The 20,749-nt window shown below is 44.3% G+C and overlaps 2 protein-coding genes and 1 pseudogene across 3 annotated transcripts in view; 1 reads left to right on the top strand and 2 right to left on the bottom strand.

Annotated features, from left to right (window-relative positions):
* Window positions 1–12,625, bottom strand: part of TRRAP (transformation/transcription domain associated protein) — a 112,617-nt gene extending 99,992 nt beyond the window's left edge. Inside the window, exons 1-8 of the mRNA XM_081091181.1 lie at window positions 12,508–12,625; window positions 10,389–10,549; window positions 9,931–9,980; window positions 7,071–7,181; window positions 5,210–5,314; window positions 4,154–4,237; window positions 2,764–2,820; window positions 1,111–1,236 (exon numbers count right to left, since the gene is read on the bottom strand). Of these exons, the coding sequence (XP_080947307.1) occupies window positions 1,111–1,236; window positions 2,764–2,820; window positions 4,154–4,237; window positions 5,210–5,314; window positions 7,071–7,181; window positions 9,931–9,980; window positions 10,389–10,488 (633 nt within the window). The 5' untranslated portion in view covers window positions 10,489–10,549; window positions 12,508–12,625. The remainder of the gene's footprint in view (window positions 1–1,110; window positions 1,237–2,763; window positions 2,821–4,153; window positions 4,238–5,209; window positions 5,315–7,070; window positions 7,182–9,930; window positions 9,981–10,388; window positions 10,550–12,507) is intronic.
* A 4,163-nt stretch (window positions 12,626–16,788) lies between these two features.
* Window positions 16,789–17,421, bottom strand: LOC308520787 (large ribosomal subunit protein eL19-like; annotated as a pseudogene). The gene has a single exon. The product of its transcript is annotated as a large ribosomal subunit protein eL19-like (transcript).
* A 1,800-nt stretch (window positions 17,422–19,221) lies between these two features.
* Window positions 19,222–20,146, top strand: HIGD2A (HIG1 hypoxia inducible domain family member 2A). The gene is made up of 2 exons (XM_081090655.1): window positions 19,222–19,436; window positions 19,760–20,146. Exons 1-2 carry the CDS (start codon window positions 19,283–19,285, stop codon window positions 19,924–19,926), a joined length of 321 nt encoding a protein of 106 aa, XP_080946781.1. The 5' UTR covers window positions 19,222–19,282; the 3' UTR covers window positions 19,927–20,146.
* Window positions 20,147–20,749: the final 603 nt, after the last annotated feature.

Raw genomic sequence — 20,749 nt, 5'->3', positions numbered from 1 at the left:
ATTTAATAGTCCTAATATAAAAGAATTCATAAAACAGGTAAGGAAAATGTCACACTCATACAAATGGGAAATTAACAGGAACAGACAAGCAAAACAAAAACAAAGACTCATAAACAGAAAACAAGTTTGTAATTCAAGAAGGGCAAAGGAACGAAAGCCTTATTTTTATTCAAAATGCAGTTTCTTATTTATCCTAGCACAAATTCAAACATTCTGCAGCCCTAGCCAGTTTTGCTCAATAGTTACAGCGTCAGCCCACGGACTGAAGGACCCTGGGTTCGATTCCGAGTTTGATTCTGGTAAAGGGTATGTAGCTCGGTTGTAGGCTTAATCCTTGGCCCTGGTCAGGGCATGTGCAGAGGCAACCAATTCATGTGTTTCTCTCATATGGATTTCTCCCTCTCCCTTCCAATCTCTCTAAAGATCAATGGAAAAATATATTCTCAGGTGAGGATTAATAAAACATTCTGTAAAACCATTGCAGTAAAGCAAATACAAGTGATATTCTTAATTCAATCATAAAAATATAGCCAACAAATGCTCAATACACATTACCTATGTGGCAGACATTACAAATACATTACCTGCAGACAATGACTAGCATTACCTTCAAAAAATTCCACAAGACAAGTTTTTCAGATAATGAGAGGGAAAATTAAGGCCAAAACAAAGGTTCATGAACTTTCCTATATTCAGAAAACCCAAGTGCTGGGGCCAGAACATCATCCCAGCACTTCTGTCCCCAGAGCCCAGGCTCCCAGGGACTGAACTATAATTTATATGTAGTTTAAAGGGACTCATACATATCAATACTAAAGATGGAACGGAGACTGGTCAGCTGCTCTTTCCAACAGGTGATCTGGACTTCCACTACAATGTTGTTTATACCTTTGCATGAAAGCAAGAGTTCACTTTCACCACTCAGAGGCTGCACAGTAAAATCAGTGATGCTCTCTCATGCACACACATTTGTTCATCTTAAATGCCTCCAAGTGTTTAAGGAAGAAAACAAAAAACTTAAGCAGTTTAAAACGTCACTCTCTCATATATTCATCTACCAAGTAGAGAGACCTAGTTAAAAACAAAAGCAAAACAATTGGAAAAACTTACTGTTCTCGTCTCACTGTCCTCACGCTCAGGATTGACCTTCACAGCAATTGCTGTAATCATACCAACCATTTCTGGGGGAGGGACTGTGTTCTCAGGGATCACCTGAGGATTCTCAAAGTAGCGGTTCTACATAAGAACAAGAGAAATGGTTCTTCCTAATAAAGTCATACACAACATTCCTTCACAAAATAGCCCTGACACATGTGGTGGAAGAATCCAAATGTCCTACATGTATCCTGCTCAATCCCATAGTACTTGAGATTCACTCTATTCAATACCAAAAAGACAACGTGGCAGAGACAACATTTCTCCCCCTTCCACAACAGAAAATAAAAACTTGTCCTAAGTATTTTTTGCTCCTTCCTGGCTGAGAAAAGATGAAATGCATGCCAGGTTACATTAAACCTCAGTGAGGCAAGGAGAATGGCCCCCATCCCTCCAGTGATAAGAAACTAGGAGCTAGTCCCTCTTGAATTAACTTTTCAAATTGTCTCCTAAATAGAGATCAAAGATGGGACCAGAAACAAAGAACAGAAGACATGTTTAAAGGCCAGGACCTCACTGTCATCCCTTAGTTCTCAGTGGAGTTTGGACCTCATATTAAACAAAACAGCTTCGCATGAAAAACACTGACTGAAATGGTAGGTGACACAATTTGATAACTCAAAATGTAATTAATTTTGCTTGACACATTAGCAGATTAAAATCCTTAAAATACCTAAAAGTTAATTTTACAATATGTTCATTTAAAAAAATTTTTTAAGCTTAACAAAATTCTTTAAAGTAAAAACAGATTTATGTGCAATAAATTTTTACCAAAGCATTATTTGTGATACTAAAAAATTGGAAAATGAGAAAACCAGCAACAGAGAGATGGTTGAAGTACATGCATATGATAGAAAATTATGGGGCCACTAAAATTACGACTGCCAGTAAAAGATCTTGGATGTTCTAAACCGTTAATAGCTATACCTTCTAATAAGTGAAAATAAAATGGAGAGCAGATGTTCCTGTTCTATTCCACACACTTTTACATTGTTGGCATTGCTTGGGAAGAGTTCGTTCAACAGAAAAAAAATTAATAATACAGAAAAATGCTGAAAGCATACACTACCTCCCCGAAAAGGCTTTATAATTGTGAGCACAACCATCTTTTTTTTTTTTTTTTTTTAGAGATTTACAATTTTTTTTTTTTTATTGCTTAAAGTATTACAAAGAGTATTACATATGTCTCCTTTTTTTCCCCCGCCCTTGACAATCCCCTGGCCTCCCCTACCCCCCAGTGTCTTATGTCCATTGGTTATGCTTATATGCATGCACAACCATCTTTAAAGAGCACAAAACATCAATGTCAGTGGTTGCTTACAAGTCAAAACATTATGGATTTATCTTGCCTTTTTTTGCAAAATTTCTACAATAAGAATATATTAAAGTATTTAATTTAAACAGTGAAACCAAAAGAACTACTTTTTTAAATGACTGATTTATCAACCTAGATTCTATCGATAAACATTCCCCACTCTAAAATTAGCATTCTAAAATTAGCATCCCCCAATTAATTATTCCTTCAACGCAAGTGCTCCAAAATCCCTTTGGAATAAGAAAGTAATAAATAAATGTAAGTAATAAATTCAAATAATATTAAAACCATACCACTACTTTTGGAAGCTCCTTATAAATCTGTTTCACAAAATCCAAAAAATGATGAATCTAAAAAAAAAAAAAAAAGATATACAGAAGATATTTATAAACAGAAAATGCTTACAATAAGTAAGAAAAATGTTAATAGTCCTAATATATAAGAATTCATAAAATAGGTAAGAAAAATGTCAGACTCAAAACACAAACAAGCAATGAATGTGAACACAAAAGAAATACAAAAGACTGACAAACAGAAAACAAGCTTTCTAATTCAGAAGGAGCAAAACAAATAAAAATTAAAATAAATGCCACTTTTTGACTTACAAAAAGTAATACTACCCCATGCTAGAGAGATTGCCATGGGAGGAAGACTCTCATAAACTACTGAAACCTTTCTGGAAATCAGTTTAATACTATATTTATCAAGAGCATGAAAACATTAACACATTTGACCTAGAAATTCTGTCAATAACTCTGGTTTATGAAGTAATTTGAACTAGAAACAGATATTCAATCAGATGTCATAAAATAAAAATTTTTCAAATACTTTAAATATCCAAAAATGAGGGTACCCATATGTAAGAATATTATACATCCATTAAAAATTAATTTTATAAAGAATCTGAGTGGGAAATGCTTATACATAATGAGAAGGGAAATGATCAGAACATAAAATGTCGTATACAGTATTACTGCAATCATGTAAAAAATATTACATATATAGAAGGTGGGAAAAGTGAAAGGCAATCAATATTGTTTTTAAGATGGGAGGAATTCTATTTCATCGTTTTGCTTCTAATTTCTAAATAATCTATAACAGGCATTTACTAAGCTTATCATCAGAGAAGACACTGTATTAATTACTGCTAACACAGAGTATCTAATACTTACTCTATAGGTGCTAGTCACTGTGTTAAGAACTTTAACTTTTATATTTAATTCTTCAAGCAATCTTTGAGGATATACTGTGATTGTCCCCATTGTACAGAAAAGGCTCCAAATGGCTATAAGTTTACCCAGTTTCACATAGCTACTGAGTTGCAGAGCGGATATTCAAACCCAGCTGACTTCAAAACACATCTTAACCCTTGAATAACATAAAATGATCAGAGCCTTCTGGCACATCAGACATTTCTGAATACCAGAAGCACCCAAACATCTCTGCCCATCTGGTTAGTTAACACATATCCACACGACTAAACAAATTCAGTTAAATACTCATACACACATTCAACATAGAAAAGGTAACTGCTAAACCTATAAAGACTTTTCCCCAAAAAGGCTACATATTTTCTACACTTTAAGCACCATGTGTTCTGTCAATACTAAAGGAGAATAAAATTTTACACAGTACAAAGAACTGTCAGCAAGCACACTACAGAAATGCTCTAAGGATACTTACTTCTTGTGTAATGGGCGGCCTGAATTGTTTGTGTAGCTCAATAATTATTCTTAGACAAATAAGGACGTTTTCTTCATTTTCCGTCTTTTAAAAAAAGCATTTAAAAGAGTTACAATTCTGAGGACTTATTTTAATCTAAAGATTAAAGACTATTTTCTAAGCATTTTTCTTTATACACACACTGCATCCACCAACTTAGATTTGATTTATTGAAAATTCATGAAATCATAAAACACCGCTGCCCAAACAGGAAGACTTCATGGTTTTTGGTGGACCATCTGAAGGGCAGCACACCAGTGAGTTCTGGTCAATAACACTGACAGATAAGTTAACTGACATTTGTGGCAAGTCACACTATGAACTAAGGTCTAATGGCCCCACTGACACTTATCATTGCTTGAAAGTATTGCCAAAAGAATGAACAATTACTGAGCACCCACCAAGTATTGAACCCTGTGCTTAACACTTCACACAAACTCTCTAAGTATGAGGTGCCATCCACACTATACGTAGAGGAAGCTAAGGCTCAGAGAAGATAAGCAACATGACTAACATGATACAGCTAATAAATGACAGAGCCAGGATCTGAATCCAACTCTCTCCCGCCTCCAAAGCTCATCTTTCCTAGGGGCCCAGAAACACAACAGAATTCTAAACACTTCAAGACAAGTACAGCAAGAAAACAATTTTAGAGATTAACTTAACAGGTACCAGATGAATTAGCCCCAAGAATTGAAGAGACTCTTTATGAGCACCTACTGTGCTTCACACACACAAAACTAGAAAGCACGAAGCCAAAGAACCCTGTACTCCAAGTTTGTCAACAACCACCCAACTCGCTTTGAAAGATTTCTATTATGTAGAGTCAATTTCTCAGTGACTCAAAAATACGAAAACAAAAGAAAACTTTAATAATCTTTCATGGTAATTTGGTTGGGAAAATGGACATTAGGAACTTTAGTGAAGGGGAAACAGTTATATAACACTAGATTTTACATTAAGAAACTCATTTAAAGTTTTTAATATTGCAAAATAACAAGAATTCCCAAAGGTTACCTCTAAAAAGCGAAACATCACAGACAGAACATTTTTGGTATGAGGACGAAGATGTTCATTGGTTGGTATTCTATGAATGATTTCAAGAACTAGTTTCCGCAATTGCTGGTGAAGAAAAATACAAAATGTAAATATAAAATCCTTCCAAGAGCTCCAAAGTAATTCTTTTGCTTTCTACAAGTGTCACACAGCTGTCCGTACCCAGCACTGGTAGCCTCACCCCAGCATCAAGCCCATTTTAGAAACACTCCTATATATCATTCCAATGTAATCCAAAGCAAGTACAATATTTCTACAATTGTGTAGCAAATCGAGTCACATTTTTCCTTTCACACCTCATTTTCAGCAGAAAGGGCACTAGTGTGTGAATGCAGAGTGGATTTAAAATGAAAGAGCAAAACAAACGGAACTTCATTTGAGATCTCCCTCCATAATCTCAGTTTAGCTTCTATAATGTTCTCCCCAATTACCTTGGGCCCGATGACTAATTTCATCATAAACTGAACTAATCATTCATGATTCTAACTATGGAGCTGACAAGTGAAAGGTAGATCAGCCCTAGCCGATGTGGCTCAGTTCCTTGGACATCGTCCCTTGTACCAGGAGACTGCCAGTTCCATTCCCAATCAAGGGCACATGTCCAAGTTATGGGCTCAATACCCAATAGGGGGCATGCAGGAGGCAGCTGATCGATGTGCTCTCACATTGAGGTTTCTCCATCTCCCTTCCTCTCTCTAAAATCAATAACTAGCCCTAGCCGGTTTGGCTCAGTGGATAAAGTATCGGCCTGTGGACTGAAAGGTCCCAGGTTCGATTCCAGTCAAGGGCACATGCCTGGGTTGCGGGCTCGATCCTCAGTAGGGATGTGCAGGAGGCAGCCGATCAATGATTCTCTCTCATCATTGATGTTTCTATCTCTCTCCCTCCCCCTTCCTCTCTGAAATCAATAAAAATATATTTAAAAAAATAATAAAATAAAATCAATAAACTATTCTTTAAAAATAAATGGTAGGTCAAACATATATATGCATATATATATATATATATATATATATATATATAATCTTGAGCTAGTACAGCATAAAAAGCTTTATTTAGCAGTATATTTTCACTGGCATTATGGTAATGTTTTTAGATATTTTTAAGAGACACAGGCTGAACTATTTATAGAAAAAAAAAACCGATGTGATGGGATTGTTTTAAAATAATAAAGACAAGCAGGAGGTAAAAAGATTGGGTGGAGGTATAAGTAAAACAAAATTAGCCATGAATTACAGGAATTGAAATGAATAAGAACAGAGGTGGACGAGTATGGGAGGGTCAACAGACTACTGTTCCTTCTTTTGTATATATGCCAATTCATTTGTAATAGTGTACATCAAGCATGTCAAAGTCACAGAGGCCCACAACGAATATTTTTGCAGCCCAGCCAATATAACGGTATATAAGAAACATTTTAATAAAAATTTCATAACTTAATTTTTACAATATCCTGTTATACATAATTACTAATAATAAACTACAACTGGGAATGGGCCTAAGCCGTCAGTCGGACATTCCCGAGGGCTCCCGGACTGCTAAAGGGTGCAGGCCAGGCTGAGGGACGCCCCTCCTCCCCCAGAGTGCACGAATGTCATGCACTGGAACCTCTAGTTTAAACTATAAAAGAGATGGTCTTGACAAAATAAAACCAAGACATTTAACTAAGCAGGCAAAAGCCCTAGGCAGAGTTATCCTTCTGTGACAAAACCACTTTCATTTGTAAGTGAAACCATGGGTTTATTTAAGTGTTTTAATTCATAAATGCTTGCAATACTACTATGTGACACTTTTTTCTCACTGACAGTTTTAAACAAATTACCTGGGCTGGTTTCTCCTGAAGAAACTGAACTTCTCCATCTTGAAGAAATGTAAGAAACCGAGGGATGATATGTTCCAGGAATGTAGAATATTGAGGAGATGATGTTACATTCTAATTATACAAAAATAAAAGAAAACCTCATTTAATTTTTGTATATATTTTCACTTCGAATTCACCTAGTAGTATAATAACCTCAAAAGACTATAAAACATTTTGCCTGCCTGGTGTGGCTCAGTGTTTGAGCCTCAACCTATGAACCAGGATGTCATGTTCAATTCCCCATCAGGGCACATGCCCAGATTGTGGGCTCAATCCCCAACAGAGGGCATGCAGGAGGCAGCTGATCAATGATTCTCTTTCATCCTAGATTTTTCTTTCTCTCCCTCTCCCTTCCTGTCTGAAATCAATAAAATTATTTAAAATTAATAAAAATAGCTCTGGCTGGTTTTGCTCAGTGGATAGAGCATCGGCCTATGGACTGAAGGGTCCCAGGATTGATTCCAGTCAAGGGCACATGTCCAAGTTGCAGGCTCAATCCCTAGTAGGGGGCATGCAGGAGGCAGCCAATCAATGATTCTCTGTTATCATTGGTGTTTCTCTCTCTCTCTCTCTCTCTCTCTCCTCTCTCTCTCTCTCTCTCTCTTCCCTTCTCCCTTCCTCTCTGAAATCAATAAAAATATATTTTAAAAAAATAATAAAAATATATATGAAAATTAATAAATAAAGGCAGGGAATCTGCAGAGAAGTGACATCTATCAAGAACCACATGGAGCCGAAACCGGTTTGGCTCAGTGGATAGAGCGTTGGCCTGCGGACTGAAAGGTCCCAGGTTCGATTCCGGTCAAGGGCATGTACCTGGGTTGCGGGCACATCCCCAGTGGGAGACGTGCAGGAGGCAGCTGATCGATGTTTCTCTCTCATCGATGTTTCTAACTCTCTATGTCTCTCCCTTCCTCTCTGTAAAAAAAATCAATAAAATATATTTTTTTAAAAATAAAGAATTATAAAAAAAAAAAAAAAATAGAACCACATGGAGCCCTAGCCTATTTGGCTCAGTGGATGGAGTGTCAGCCCTGCAGACTGAAGGGTCCCAGGCTCAATTCCGGTCAAGGGCACATGCCTGGGTTGCATGCTCAATCCCCAGTAGAGGGCATGCAGGAGGCAAATCAATGATTCTCTCTCATCAATGATGTTTGTATCTCTCCCTCCCTCTCCCTTCTTCTCTGAAACCAATAAAAATATATTTAAAAAGAGAACCAGCCAAAACCGGTTTGGCTCAGTGGATAGAGCGTCGGCCTGCAGACTGAAAGGTCCCAGGTTCGATTCCAGTCAAGGGCATGTACCTGGGTTGCGGGCACATCCCCAGTAGGAGATGTGCAGGAGGCAGCTGATCGATGTTTCTCTCTCATCGATGTTTCTAACTCTCTATCTCTCTCCCTTCCTCTCTGTAAAAAATCAATAAAATATATTTTAAAAAATAAATAAATAAAAATAAAAAAATAAAAAGAGAACCACATGAAAATTCTATAACTGAAAGTACAATAACTGCAATTTTTAAATGCAAAAACTAAATATATAAAACTGAAATTTAAAAATAGCATCCCAGCAGATTAGAGATGACAGAAAAATAGTCAGTGAACTTGACTGCAGTGGTTAGAAATTATCCAATCTAATACACAATTGAAAAAAACTGAAAAATGAATAGAGCCTGAGAGACCTAATGGACAATATAATTGTAGTTTGTAAAGCGCGGGGGGAAAAACTGTGTGATCAAGATCACAGAAGTTATAATAGAGCCAAAACTGATATCCAGTTCTCATTCCATAAAAATATATCACTTATGGCCCAAACAAATTCACAGCAAAAGTCTGAATGCAACCTGAGGATATATGGGTAAAAGAGCTACTAGATTTAAAAATGAAAAAAATGTGCCCTCACCCTAGCCCAGCTGTGGGCAAACTACAGCCCGTGGGCCAGATCCGGCCGTTTGAAATGAATAAAACTAAAAAAAAAAAAAAAGACTGTACCCTTTTATGTAATGATGTTTACTTTGAATTTATATTAGTTCACACAAACACTCCATCCATGCTTTTGTTCTGGCCCTCCAGTCCAGTTTAAGAACCCATTGTGGCCCTCGAGTCAAAAAGTTTGCCCACCCCTGCGGCCTAGCCGGTTGCTCAGTGGTTAGAGTGTTGGCCTGCAGACTGAAGAGTCCCAGGTTCAATTCCCTGCCAAGGGCACCAACCTCGGTTGCAGGCTCGATCCCCAGTAATGGTTGCATATGGGAGGAAACCAATTGATATGTCTCTCTCACATCAATGGATCTCTCTCTGTCTCTCCCCTTCCCTTCCACTCTCTCTAAAAATCAATGGAATGGCTATGCCCTGGTGTGAGTAAATAAAATACACTTAATTTAAAAAAAAAAAAAAAAAGTGCCCTGGCCGGGTAGCTCAGTTGGTTAGAGCATCATCCCAATATGCCAAGGTTCCGGTTTTGATTGCCAGACAGGGCACATACAAGAATCAACCAATGAATGCATAAATAATCGATGCAACAAATCGATGTTTCTCTCTCTCTCTCTCTCTCTCTCTCTCTCTCTCTTCCCTCCTCTCTCTAAAATAAAGAAAAAAAAGAGAAAAAAGAAAATATTAAACAACCAAAACCAAGGCAAGTATCACTAGTATGAACAAGTTGGACAACACTGTGTACAAACTTGCAAATTTCACTTTTAGAATACAATAAAGTACATTAGCAGAGATGTTTTTTTGTTACTATAGTAGAAAGATTGACAGAAAAGCAATAGAAAAGCCCAGGACAATATTTAGCTCAAAATGAAAAGCCTAAAATATAAAGATCATACCTCAAAATTTTCGCTAACTTCTTGCATCATTTTTAACTTTGTTTCATCAGCTGTAAAATAAGCAAAAAAATATCAGGTAATTGAAATTATGTTAAGGATGATCTCAAAATTACTGGATTTAATAAGAGAAGCAATCAGATCTTATCAGTTTGACTGTCATAGTCCAACAGAAGGCACATAACTAGTTCCCTACAACCAGTCACGCACATTCATACTCTCAGACACATGTGTACATGCACAGACAAGGACAGATACACACACACACACACACACACAAACACAGTGTGCCTCTTCAGGGCTCCAGCCAGTAATGATCATCACTTTGCTTCTCCACAAGGCAGAGAAAGGAAATTCGGATAGAAGTTAATGTTATTATTTATCTTCATGTGCACATTCTTTGAACTGAGATGAATGAGTCAAATTAATGCATTTCTTAATGACAAAAAGGATCAACTCACGGGTAATTACATCTGTGAGAGCTGCCACAAACTGAAGATATTTTTTCATCAGAGTGGTTTGGTCAACCACTGTGGCCCCTTGTGTTGCAACAAATGCCATTTTTCTTTTGATCTAGTTTATTTCTCAGGAGAAAAGTATCAGGTCCATGAGTCCACCCACTCTATGAAAAGAAACATAAGTTACCAATTTATTAAAGGCACAGGTTCACAATCTCTATGAAAATCCTACTTAAATGCCTAAATTTATCTAGATGCTTTGCATTAATCTAGAATACACCATTCCCTGTTTTTATAAAAATAAAATTTACACCCTAGCCAGTTTGTAGAGTGTATTATAATAACCTCAAAAGACTATAAAACATTTTGCATTATAGTGAATAGACCTCAGCTTGTGGATGGAAGGGTCCTGGGTCCAATTCCAGTCAAGGGCACGTACCTCAGTTGCAGGCTCAATCCCTGGCCCCACGTTGGGGTGTGGGAGGCACCCAATCCATGTGTCTCTCTCACATCCACGTTTCTCTCTCTCTGCACCTCTGCCTCTGCCCGTCTCACCCCTCCCTCCCTTCCAGTCTCGCTGAAAATCAACGGAAAAAAACGTCCTTGGTGAGGATTAGAAAAAATATAAAATAAACTTTACCTAAGCCCATTTTATCTATTAATTTTTTAAACACAACTTTTCTAGACAGATGCTTTTTTTCTACCATATTTCCTCCTTTTCCTAAGCCAGAGGTCGACAAACTGCCAGATAGTAAATATTTTAGGCTACTCGGCCATGGACACCATATAAATCAGTGATGGCGAACCTATGACACGCGTGTCAGAGGTGACACGCGAACTCGTACTTTATTTAAATCACCAGGTATCAAAAGTGGATTCCCAAGCATCACCCGGAGACAGTGGTTCAGTGAGGAGTCCAGGAAGCTGTAAAGTGTTTGCAGCTGGCACATAGTAGGCACTCAAAAAATGCCCGGCCAGCGTAGCTCAATGGTTGAACATCAACCCTTGAACCAGGAGGTCACGTGAATTCGAGCACATACAGGGGTTGCAGGCTCGATCCTCAGTAAGGGCCATGCAGGAGGCAGCCGATCAAAGATTCTCATCATTGACGTTTCTCTCTCTCTCCCTCCCCTTCCCTCTCTCTGAAATCAATAAAGACATATTTTTAAATGCTCATTTAATAAATGGGGAAAAATGCTCTAACAAAGCACCTGGGTGAGCCGGGAAGAGGCTGTTGCCAATACTTTGAGAAGTGCCACTTCACACTGGAAAACAGAGGGAAACTTCAGGCTCTATTTTAAAAGTCCTCAGGAAAGTCTCCAGAGAACCTGGGGAAATCGCTTTTACTCGTCCTCCTGGTATATATCTAATCTCACTGCCTCAAGAGCAGTTTCCTGCCTTTCCCAAGAGGCACACCAATAACCCTTCCGCAGCCTTTGAGAAGTTCTGCCCCAAGCGATGGGGACACCCTGACACCACAAAGCCCCGCGGGCCGCTCTCCCCGCACCCAGCACCGCCCCGATGGGGGACACCCACAGCCGTCCCGCCAGCACAGCCCCCAGAAGCCCGCTCCCCGGCCTCGAGGCCGGAAAAGGCCCAGCGGGACCCAAGGGAGGGCGCCTGTCAATCCCACGGGATGAGGACCGGACCCTCCTCCAAAGGCAGAAAGCCCCACACCCCCGGCCCAGCCCCGGAACCCAAGACTCAGGGTCACGGCCCCTCCCTGCCTAAGAAATTTCTGGTCCTCCCCATATTTCTTAAAAGCTTGGATCTCTCCCCCCACACACACCCCCCACTTTTATTTTTTTTTCATCGAATTCGCTAACTCTTCCATTCCCCAGGGCCCAGAGAGGCCTGGCTCCGCTTTCCGGCCTGGGAGGGACCCCACGGTGCAAAAACGCCCCATCCCGCAGGTCCGGAGGCGAGCAGCTCCGAGAGCCCCCGGAGGCCGAGGAGCCAGGCCCGGCGCCCGGGGAGGCCCCGCGTCCGGCCCCCGGTGGGAAGACCCAGCCGGGCGGCCCGCACCCGCACCCGCACCCGGGCAAACGGCCCCGCCTCCCACCACCGCGCCGGACCCGAGGCGGCGCCGCCGGGCCAGAGGGGGCGCTGTCCTCGCCGCTACCTCCGCTCTGCGAGCCCGGGCCGGCGAGCCAGGTGCCCGCTGGAGGCCGGGAGGGGGCAGGCTCGCCGGGTCGCTCGGGGAACGGCGCTCCCGCCCCACGCTCTATCTTCCCGGGCTCAGACGCCCCTCCGCTTCCCTCCTTTTGTCACCGTCCCCAGACGCCGAGCGCCCGCCTCCCGGGGCCGGGCTACGGCGAGCGCCGAGGGCCAACTTCCGCGCCACGAACCTCCGCCTCCCGCGGAGGGTGCTGGCGCGGATCGCGCGAGGGCTGGCTGGGCCGGCCTCCCTCCCGCGGAGTCCTCCCCACGCCTGGATCGCGCCGCACCCGTCGTAGCCGCCGCACGCACCTCCCGGGGCCGATCCGCTCCTCGCCCACGATGACTCCGATTTCGGCGGGCGGCCTCCTGCAGCTCGGCCCCACGGCCACACGCGAAACTCAGGCCGCCGCGCGCGGTCCCGCCCCCGCTTAAAGCCGCTTCGCCCGCCGCGGGCGGAACTGGCTCAGGCGCCCGCCCCGAGTGGGTGTGGCCTGGGCGCGGGAGCGGTGGGCTGTGCGGCGCAGGTGGGCCCGCCCGGCCCTTTCAACCTCGCCTCTGTGGGCGGAGCCGCCGATGGGGATGGAGCCGCCGACTGTCTCCGTGCTGGTTTACTGGGCTCCTGTGGGCCTCGGTCTCCTCGCAGGAGCCAGGCCCGGAGGGTGCGGGGGACGCTCGGCCGCTGCTGGCGGGGGCGGGCAGCGATGGGCTTCCCTCGTTGGCGGCGGTCTGGTCCGGGAAGAGCCCCCCGCCCCCGAACCGGGGTTTTCTCTCCCGCTGCCTTCCTAGGGTCCTTCGTAGCCCGGACCGGATAGGGGAAGGGAGGGTCTTCTGGGCGTGGGAGGCTGAAGACTGACCGATACCCTGTAAGTGAGCAAAGGGAAGTCCTGGTGTTCTGCCTGGAAGTGGCGACTCACTCGTCGGTTTTGCTGCTGAATCCCCCGAGGCTGGAACTCAGAGGATGTTGGGGTCCAGCCCCAGCAGGTCCAGGGGTTCCCAAAGGTCTGGACAGAATCCACGGAGAAGGAATGACACGGAGACAGTGCATTCAGTTGATCAGCAGCCTAGCCAGGTCCTGTCTTTACTCTCCTGTTACATCTGTATTTATACCAGTTGATTTTAATCCTATCCATTCTATTCCAAAGGTTAGGGCGTTTGTTATCTCCATTCCAAAGTCACTACTCTATTGTTCTGTTAAGCTACAAGGAAGTAATTGAAGATTATCCTAAGTAAAGATTATGTAGCTTAAGCGTGATTGTTTGTAGTTAAGGTGGTTAACTACCCACCTGGCACTTAGTTAAGGGGTTTTATTCCCTCCCTAACTCCAAGGAAAAATCCCCACCTGGGGAAACAACCTTTCTCGGAGAGGTGACCTTGGTTAAAACACATAGCGCTAAGAAGGTGGGCAAACATTAAGAACAGTATGCCATATACACCAGGTCCCTTGAAACATATGCTGTGCAGATGTTTCTTCCCTGCAGCGACTGTGTCAAGCAGCAAGGATGGACCGGCTTCCAGCAAGAGGACAGCTTTCTGTCCTTTCCAGCAGGCGCCTCGGCCTAGGCCAGAACAAGGATGAGACGGAGGGGGGAGTGTGCAGACACCCTGATGCTCAGGGGCGATGGCACGGGCTGCAGGGTAGGCTCTGGAAGGGAGTACCCTACAACAGCACAAAGCTCTAAGGCAGGGGTTCTCAACCTGTGGGTCGCGACCGAACGACCCTTTCACAGGGGTAACCTAATACCATCCTGCATATCAGATATTTACACTGTGATTCATAACAGTAGCAACATTACAGTTATGAAGTAGCAACAAAAATAATTTTATAAAAAAAAAATTTATGGTTGGGTCACAACATGAAAAACTATTTAAAGGGCCAGAAGGTTGAGAACCACTGCAGGAAAAGATCTAAGGAGAGACCCGGGAAAACCCAAAAGTGCCCGTAGGTGCAAGGGTGCCGAAGGAACTGCAAACCACCAGCAGAACAGTGATGGGGGGAGGGGTGCAGGCAGGTGAGGAGAATGAAATTAAATAGGGGAGGACCTGTGTCGCCAGGGGTAACCAGGAAGAGAATGGACCAGAGAAATGGCGAAGGCTGGACCAGCGATGAGGGTAGAACCTCATTGGAGCAGGAAAACTGACCTCAGAAGGAGAGGACTTTGTCAACACCAGGAACCCTGCCTTGACCAACCTTTCCTATCTAAGCCCCACTCTACATCACTGGCATGCCTCAATGGTCACTTATTTTTTTAATCTATTTTTCAATTACAGCTGACAACTTATGTTTCAAGTGTATAAGATAGTGATTAGACATTTATATACTTTATGAAGTGATACCCTAATTAGTACCCATCTAAACCATACATGCCTATTACAATATTACTGACTTCCTATGCTGTATTTTATATTCCTGGGATAGTCATTATTTTTAATCATTTTTTACTTTTCAATTACAGTTGACATACAATATTGTATTCTTTTTAGGTGTACACCCCAGCGGACTATACATTATAAAACTATTAAGGGATCATCCCAGAAAAATCTCATACCCATCTAATAACAATTAGACTATAGACTATATTCCCTAGGGCAGGGGTGGGCAACCTTTTTGTGAGTGCATACCAAAACCAGCAAAATCTCTGACTCAAAATTCTTCTGCGTGCCAACCCTAATTTTTTGAGAACATGTTACACCTACTTGATATCTCTTAAGGTGTACGTATGTGAAGAACCTTGAAGAAATAATAAAATTCATTCGAGCAACAAAGTGTATGATGATAAAAAATACATTTATTTTAATGTATACATATACACTGATAGTCCGACAGAAAACTTTATGACTCCGTTTGATATTATCAGTGGGACTTTTGCTGCTGCATCACTGATGACAGAGATTTTACATCAGATTTATATTTCATGACCTTCAGAGATATACACGAGTTACTACTTTCATCCGTCAGGCTACTCCTATTATGAGACTTAACAAAATTCATCACTGAGAACAAAGATTCACAATTGTAAATGGAAGATTGTAAGAGAGGGTTTCACATGCCAGCAAAAATTACTGACGTGCCATGTTTGGCACACGTGCCAGGGGTTGCCCACCCCTGCCCTAGGGCCTAAAGCTATATTCTCATTTTATACCCCCATGACTATACTGTAACCAATTTGTACTTCTAAATCCCTTCACATTTTTCACCCATTCCCCTAACACCCAACCCATTTTGCAACCGTCAAAATGTTCTCTATGTTCTGTTTCTGTTCTGCTTGTTTGATTTTTAGATTCAATTGTTGATAGATATGTATTTATTGCCATTTTATTCATATTTTTTAATCTTTTTTTTGCCTTCTTCAATTCAACATTTCATGTAACACTGGTTTGGTGGCGATGAATTCCTTTAACTTTTTCTTATCTGGGAAACTCTTTTTCTGACCTTCAATTCTAAATGAAGGTAGTGATCTTCATTGCTGGGTAATAATCTTGGTTGTAGGTCCTTGCTTTTCATCACGTTGAATTTTTTTTTAAAATTTTTTAGGTAGATAAAGGCTACTTTTTTTTTTTTAAGTTTCTTTCACTATATTTTTTTTTATTTATTTTTTAAATATATTTTATTGATTTTCCACAGAGAGGAAGGGAGAGAGACAGAGAGTCAGAAACATCGATGAGAGAGAAGCATCGATCAGCCGCCTCCTGCACATCTCCTACTGGAGATGTGCCCGCAACCAGGCACATGCCCTTGACCGGAATCGAACCCGGGACCCCTCAGTCCACAAGCCGACGCTCCATCCACTGAGCCAAACCGGTTTCGGCAAGGCTACTTTTATTAAATGATTGAGCCATGTAATTGCCAAGGCCACTATGTACAGGTAAGAGAAGCTTTATTTCTTAGTCTCTTTCTCCTTGGACATTATTTTTTTAAAGCAATCATGCTCTCAGGGCTCATCCCCTTTAAGACAAGGGAGTCACACTAATGCTGGCTCCTGAATGCTCTGAATTTTTTTTTTTTAATCCTCACCCGGGGATATTTTTCCATTAATTTTTAAAAATATATTTTATTAACTTTTACAGAGAGGAAGGGAGACGGATAGAGAGTTAGAAACATCGATGAGAGAGAAACATGGATCGGCTGCCTCCTGCACACCTCCTACTGGGGATGTGCCCGCAACCCAGGTACATGCCCTTGACCGGAACCGAACCTGGGACCTTTCAGTCCACAGGCCGACACTCTATCCACTGAGCCAAACCGGTTAGGGCTTCCATTAATTTGTAGAGGGAGTAGAAGGCAGAAGGAGAGATAGACCTCCAAGGTACATGCCGTTGACCTGAATTGAACGCTCTATCCACTGAGTCAAACTGGCTCGGGCTCCTTGGACAGGCTTGATGATTTCTCCTTCTTGGCCTGGAGCTGCTCTTCACGGCGCTTGCAAGCTTCCTTGGTTTTAGACCTCTGGGCCTCAGCCTGGTCAGCCAGAAGCCACTTGCAAGCCTTGTCTGCCTTCAGCTTGTTTTTGAATGTTACCCTTCACTTTCAGGTACAGGCTGTGGTACATGTGACAGTCAATCTTCTTAGGTTCACGGTATCTTCTGAGTAGCCGGCAAGGAATTCTCATCCACCTCAACCAGGTTACTTTCTCAGCCCTTTTGCTTACTTAAGCCCATATGCCTGCTCTTCCTGCAAGCCAAGGTGTTTTTCTGTCCATCGGGAATGGACAGTCACAGGCTTCCAAATGATCAGCCTACCTTTGATCAGCTTCTGAATCTACTGACAGGAGTTGGCATTGGCAATTTCATTGGTCTCCTTGGGGTCCAACCAGACCTTCTTTTAGCCACAGCAGAAGACACTGGAGACAAACCTCTTTTGAAGCCTGATCATACTCATGGCTGTTGCCACAGCAGCAAAAAGCCACTTTGAATACTTCTTGCTGTGGTAGGCTGCATATCTGGCGCTTTGGCCAGACGGGTCATGCTGTGCTGTCTGTTCCTAAAACACATAGATAGGAAGGTACTGACATCAGGCCAGGCCTTGAGATATGGTCTCAAGGCCCCTTCCCAGCATGCAGGCCTTCTTTCTCAGAAGGCCTGGAAGTCTCATTCCAAATCTGGGAGACAAAGGACTGAAAAAAGTATAAATAAAGACAGTTTCCTCCATATTGTGGGGCCCAGAATTTGAAAGACACATTTTTCTCTGGGCCTCCACAAAATTTAATAATAAAATGTAACCCTGCCAAAATCGGTTTGGCTCAGTGGATAGAGCATTGGCCTGCGGACTGAAAGGTCCTAGGTTCGATTCCGGTCAAGGGCATGTACCTGGGTTTCGGGCACATCCCCAGTGGGAGATGTGCAGGAGGCAGCTGATCGATGTTTCTCTCTCATTGATGTTTCTATCTCTCTCCCTTCCTCTCTGTAAAAAAATCAATAAAATATATTTTAAAAAATAAATAAATAAAATAAAATAAAATGTAACCCCTCTACAGTGCTTGCTAGAACATTTTGGAACCGTTTGAGGCCTTGCCCTGCTGCATCTGGAGCAAGGTTATAGAAATTTCAGACAATCGAAAAAATAAATAAATAAATAAAATGTAACTCCTGCCCTAACCAGTTTGGCTCAGTGGATAGAGCGCCGGCCTGCAGATTGAAAAGTCCCAGGTTCGATTCCGGTCAAGGGCATGTACCTTGGTTGCAGGCAACATCCCCAGTAGGGGGTGTGCAGGAGGCAGCTGATTGATGTTTCTCTCTCTCATCAATGTTTCTAATTCTCTATCCCTCTCCCTTCCCCTCTGTAAAAAAATCAATAAAATATATTTTTTTAAAAATGTAACTCCTGTAGTCGGCACGGCAGTTCAGCCTCTGTTTCGGCAGGGTGCTGTAACTGTAGTCGCTGGCCAGCTCAATAAATCCTCGCTTGCTGTTTAAGACTTAATTGGAGTCGGTGGTCTTATTCTCGCAAATGTCACTCCACAACACTTGCCACTCCATTTTGGCCTGCAAAGTTGCTACTGAGAAATCAGCTGACAGTCTTACAGGTACTTACTTGTAGGTAACTAACTGCTTCCCACTCTCCTGCCCAAAGCAGCTGCTCTGGGCCACTTTCTCCCACTCTGTGCCTGGGGTTTCCTCCTCAGATGCTCTGCAGGTGGAGGCAGAACAGGTCTCAGAGCTGCCCGCCTTTCCCCTGAACTAGTGATGCTCTGCTGCCACTGAGCAAGCCTGCTTTGCCCAGCCTACTCTGGGGTACTTTGATTCCATGGGGGTTTCATCTGTAGTAACATACCCCGCCTTGCCATAAATCCAGGCTCCAGGAAGTCTCAGTCAAGGGCAGGCCCCGTTTCCTGAACCCCGGCTGCCTCACTACCCGATCCATGGCGCTGCCATCCGTCTAGCATTTCGGTTAAGACGCTCCGGTTAACACTGTAGCCGAACTTCTGCCTCCGGGTCTTCCCCTTCGCCTTTGAGCATCCCGCTGACCACCGCACCCGCAATTCAGACTCCGCACCTTCACTTCCAGCACCTCGAGTAGCGGACTCCTTCCAGCGGGCACGCGCTGGGCTTCGCAGGCTTTCTGGGAAATGTAGTCCTCCCCGAGAGCGATACCATGCTGATTACTACGGCTCCCAGAATGCAATGAGCGGATACGCCTGCGTACAACGCTCAGTAAAGTCCTTTCCTCCGCCCCCTTTCATGACTTCATCGGGAGGCGGGGTATAGTGTCCGAATTTTCTCCAGCTGCCGTTACCCGAGACATGGCGACTCCTGGCCCCATGACTCCGGAGGCACCCTTTGAACCATCGCAGCCCCCAGTTATTGAGGGTTTTAGCCCCAGTGTCTATAGCAATCCGGAAAGCTTCAAGGAAAAGTTCCTTCGCAAGACTCGCGAGAACCCAATGGTACCCATAGGTAAGCGGGTACAGAAGGAACTGTAGATGGAGAGGGCAGAGCTCTCGGGGGAAGTGAAATAGTGAAGGACCGGGGACGCCAGGGGGACGCCAGGGGGACACCGGAACGAGAAGGGGCCGGAGATGTGGCGAACCTGATTGGTGCAGGAGCCGGTCGAGGGGGCGGGCTCTGTAACTCCGGGACCCTGCCGGGACCAGCCCCTCCAGCCTCCACCCCGCCCCGCTCGGGTTCTGAGACCTCAACTCAGGAGACAGAAGGTCCAAAGCGGGGAGGGGCCTCTTGGGCCGGGCCTGCCACCCCCACCTGCTTTGTACCCTCCTCAGGCTGCCTGGGCACGGCGGCCGCCCTGACCTACGGCCTATACTGCTTCCACCGGGGTCAGAGCCAGCGCTCCCAGCTCATGATGCGCACCCGGATCGCCGCCCAGGGCTTCACGGTTGCAGCCGTCCTAGCGGGACTGGCGGTCTCCGCGCTGAAGTCTAGACCCTGAGCCCGGAAAGCCCCGCGGAGATGAGCCCCAGCCCCGGAGCAGCCAGCGGCCCTGCCACGGAACTCCTTCCCTCCTCTCCCCCGGCCAGCGCCGGGCCCGTGGGGGAGGAAGCGGCCAATTGATACTTGTTTCTGGAATCTGGTTCGGTTTGGGTATTGCATACTTTAATTTCTGCCGCACTTTCTCCACTTCCTACTTAATAAACTCTAATTCACTTGTAGTTTTGTGAATTCAATCTCACCCTCAAGATTTTAGGAGAAAAAAACCGAAAGCCTGCAGGGGCCCTTAGAAAAGTAGAGATTCCGAAGAGGTAATATTTGGGGTGGGGGGAGGATGGGGAATCTTCCCACAATTTCCGAGCTTGTCCGTAGAAAACCTGCCCTCAGATGAGGCTTGTCACGTGCTGTCGGGGGCCGGGCTTGGGCCTCCCGCTCCTGCTGCTCACGCACTCCCACCCCGGGAGCACCGGAGTGAGAGCACCGGAGACCGGAGACCGCCCACCCGGACCCCTGCGCGGCTCCGCGGCATCGAACAGCAGGAGGCTCCGGAGAGCGCCCCCCGCCCGCCGGGGGAAGGGAGCCGACTGCAGCGGTCTCGTCGCTCTGACCCTGACCCCGCCGGCGCGTGCCTGGCGCCGAGGGAAGGAAGAAGGGAGCACCGGGCCCTGAGCAAGCAGGAGAGGCAGCGCCCTGACTTCTGCTCTCAGGTGCACCTCACGCGGCTGCTCCTGGGCCGGGCCCGCTCTAACGTGTGGATTCCGACCCGGTGTCTTTCATGTGCTCCACCTGCACCAGCTGCAGGCTGCCGGCTGCCCGAGGGATAA

This window comes from Myotis nattereri (assembly GCF_964212035.1).
Source record: "Myotis nattereri genome assembly, chromosome: 5".
NCBI lineage: Eukaryota > Metazoa > Chordata > Mammalia > Chiroptera > Vespertilionidae > Myotis > Myotis nattereri.
This window is presented reverse-complemented; position numbering and strand designations above follow the sequence as displayed.

Excerpts from the sequence above, each read along its gene's own strand:
- HIGD2A (XM_081090655.1), top strand. The coding sequence starts at position 19,283 with ATGGCGACTCCTGGCCCCATGACTCCGGAGGCACCCTTTGAACCATCG. Across the intron at positions 19,437-19,759 it reads GAACCCAATGGTACCCATAG|GCTGCCTGGGCACGGCGGCC; the intron begins GTAAGCGGGTAC and ends TACCCTCCTCAG.